Source organism: Arachis duranensis, chromosome 9 (assembly GCF_000817695.3).
Source record: "Arachis duranensis cultivar V14167 chromosome 9, aradu.V14167.gnm2.J7QH, whole genome shotgun sequence".
NCBI lineage: Eukaryota > Viridiplantae > Streptophyta > Magnoliopsida > Fabales > Fabaceae > Arachis > Arachis duranensis.
In genome coordinates, this window is record NC_029780.3 from 115,800,097 (window position 1) to 115,800,532 (window position 436).

Here is a 436-nt window from a genome sequence, read left to right on the forward strand (position 1 = left end):
TAGAATGTAAATGTGGCAGATATTATTGGAATAGTTAAGTTGATTACCTCCCAAAGAAGCATAGCATCTTGGTTCTGGCCTTTTCTACCTTGCTTACAATACAGGGAAGCAATGCGGGTGGATCCATTAAGAAAGATCCTTCCGGGAATTCTATGCAAGCTATCTTCATCCACCCTGTAATCGAAGGCGGCGGACGAGGAAGAACAACCGCGGTGAACTGAGCTTGAATGCGGTTGTGGTTGTCGCTGTAATTGTGTCCTCCTCCTCCTCTGTCGCCGCTTCTCATTCCCATTTCCTCTGCCATTCTCATTCCCATTTGATTCAGAGATCGGAGCACAAGGCCCTGCTTCCACCGTTATTGACACGCATGATCCCATCCCTCATTTAATTCACCCTCACCTGCATGTATATATATATATATATATATATAGCTATC

The 436-nt window shown here is 44.7% G+C and overlaps 1 protein-coding gene across 1 annotated transcript in view; it reads right to left on the reverse strand.

The window, feature by feature from the left end:
• LOC107467692 (probable protein phosphatase 2C 33) overlaps window positions 1-436 on the reverse strand; it is a 2,881-nt gene that overhangs the window by 1,897 nt on the left and 548 nt on the right. Inside the window, exon 2 of the mRNA XM_016086855.3 lies at window positions 48-399. Coding sequence (XP_015942341.1) covers window positions 48-377 — 330 coding nt within the window. The 5' untranslated portion in view covers window positions 378-399. The remainder of the gene's footprint in view (window positions 1-47; window positions 400-436) is intronic.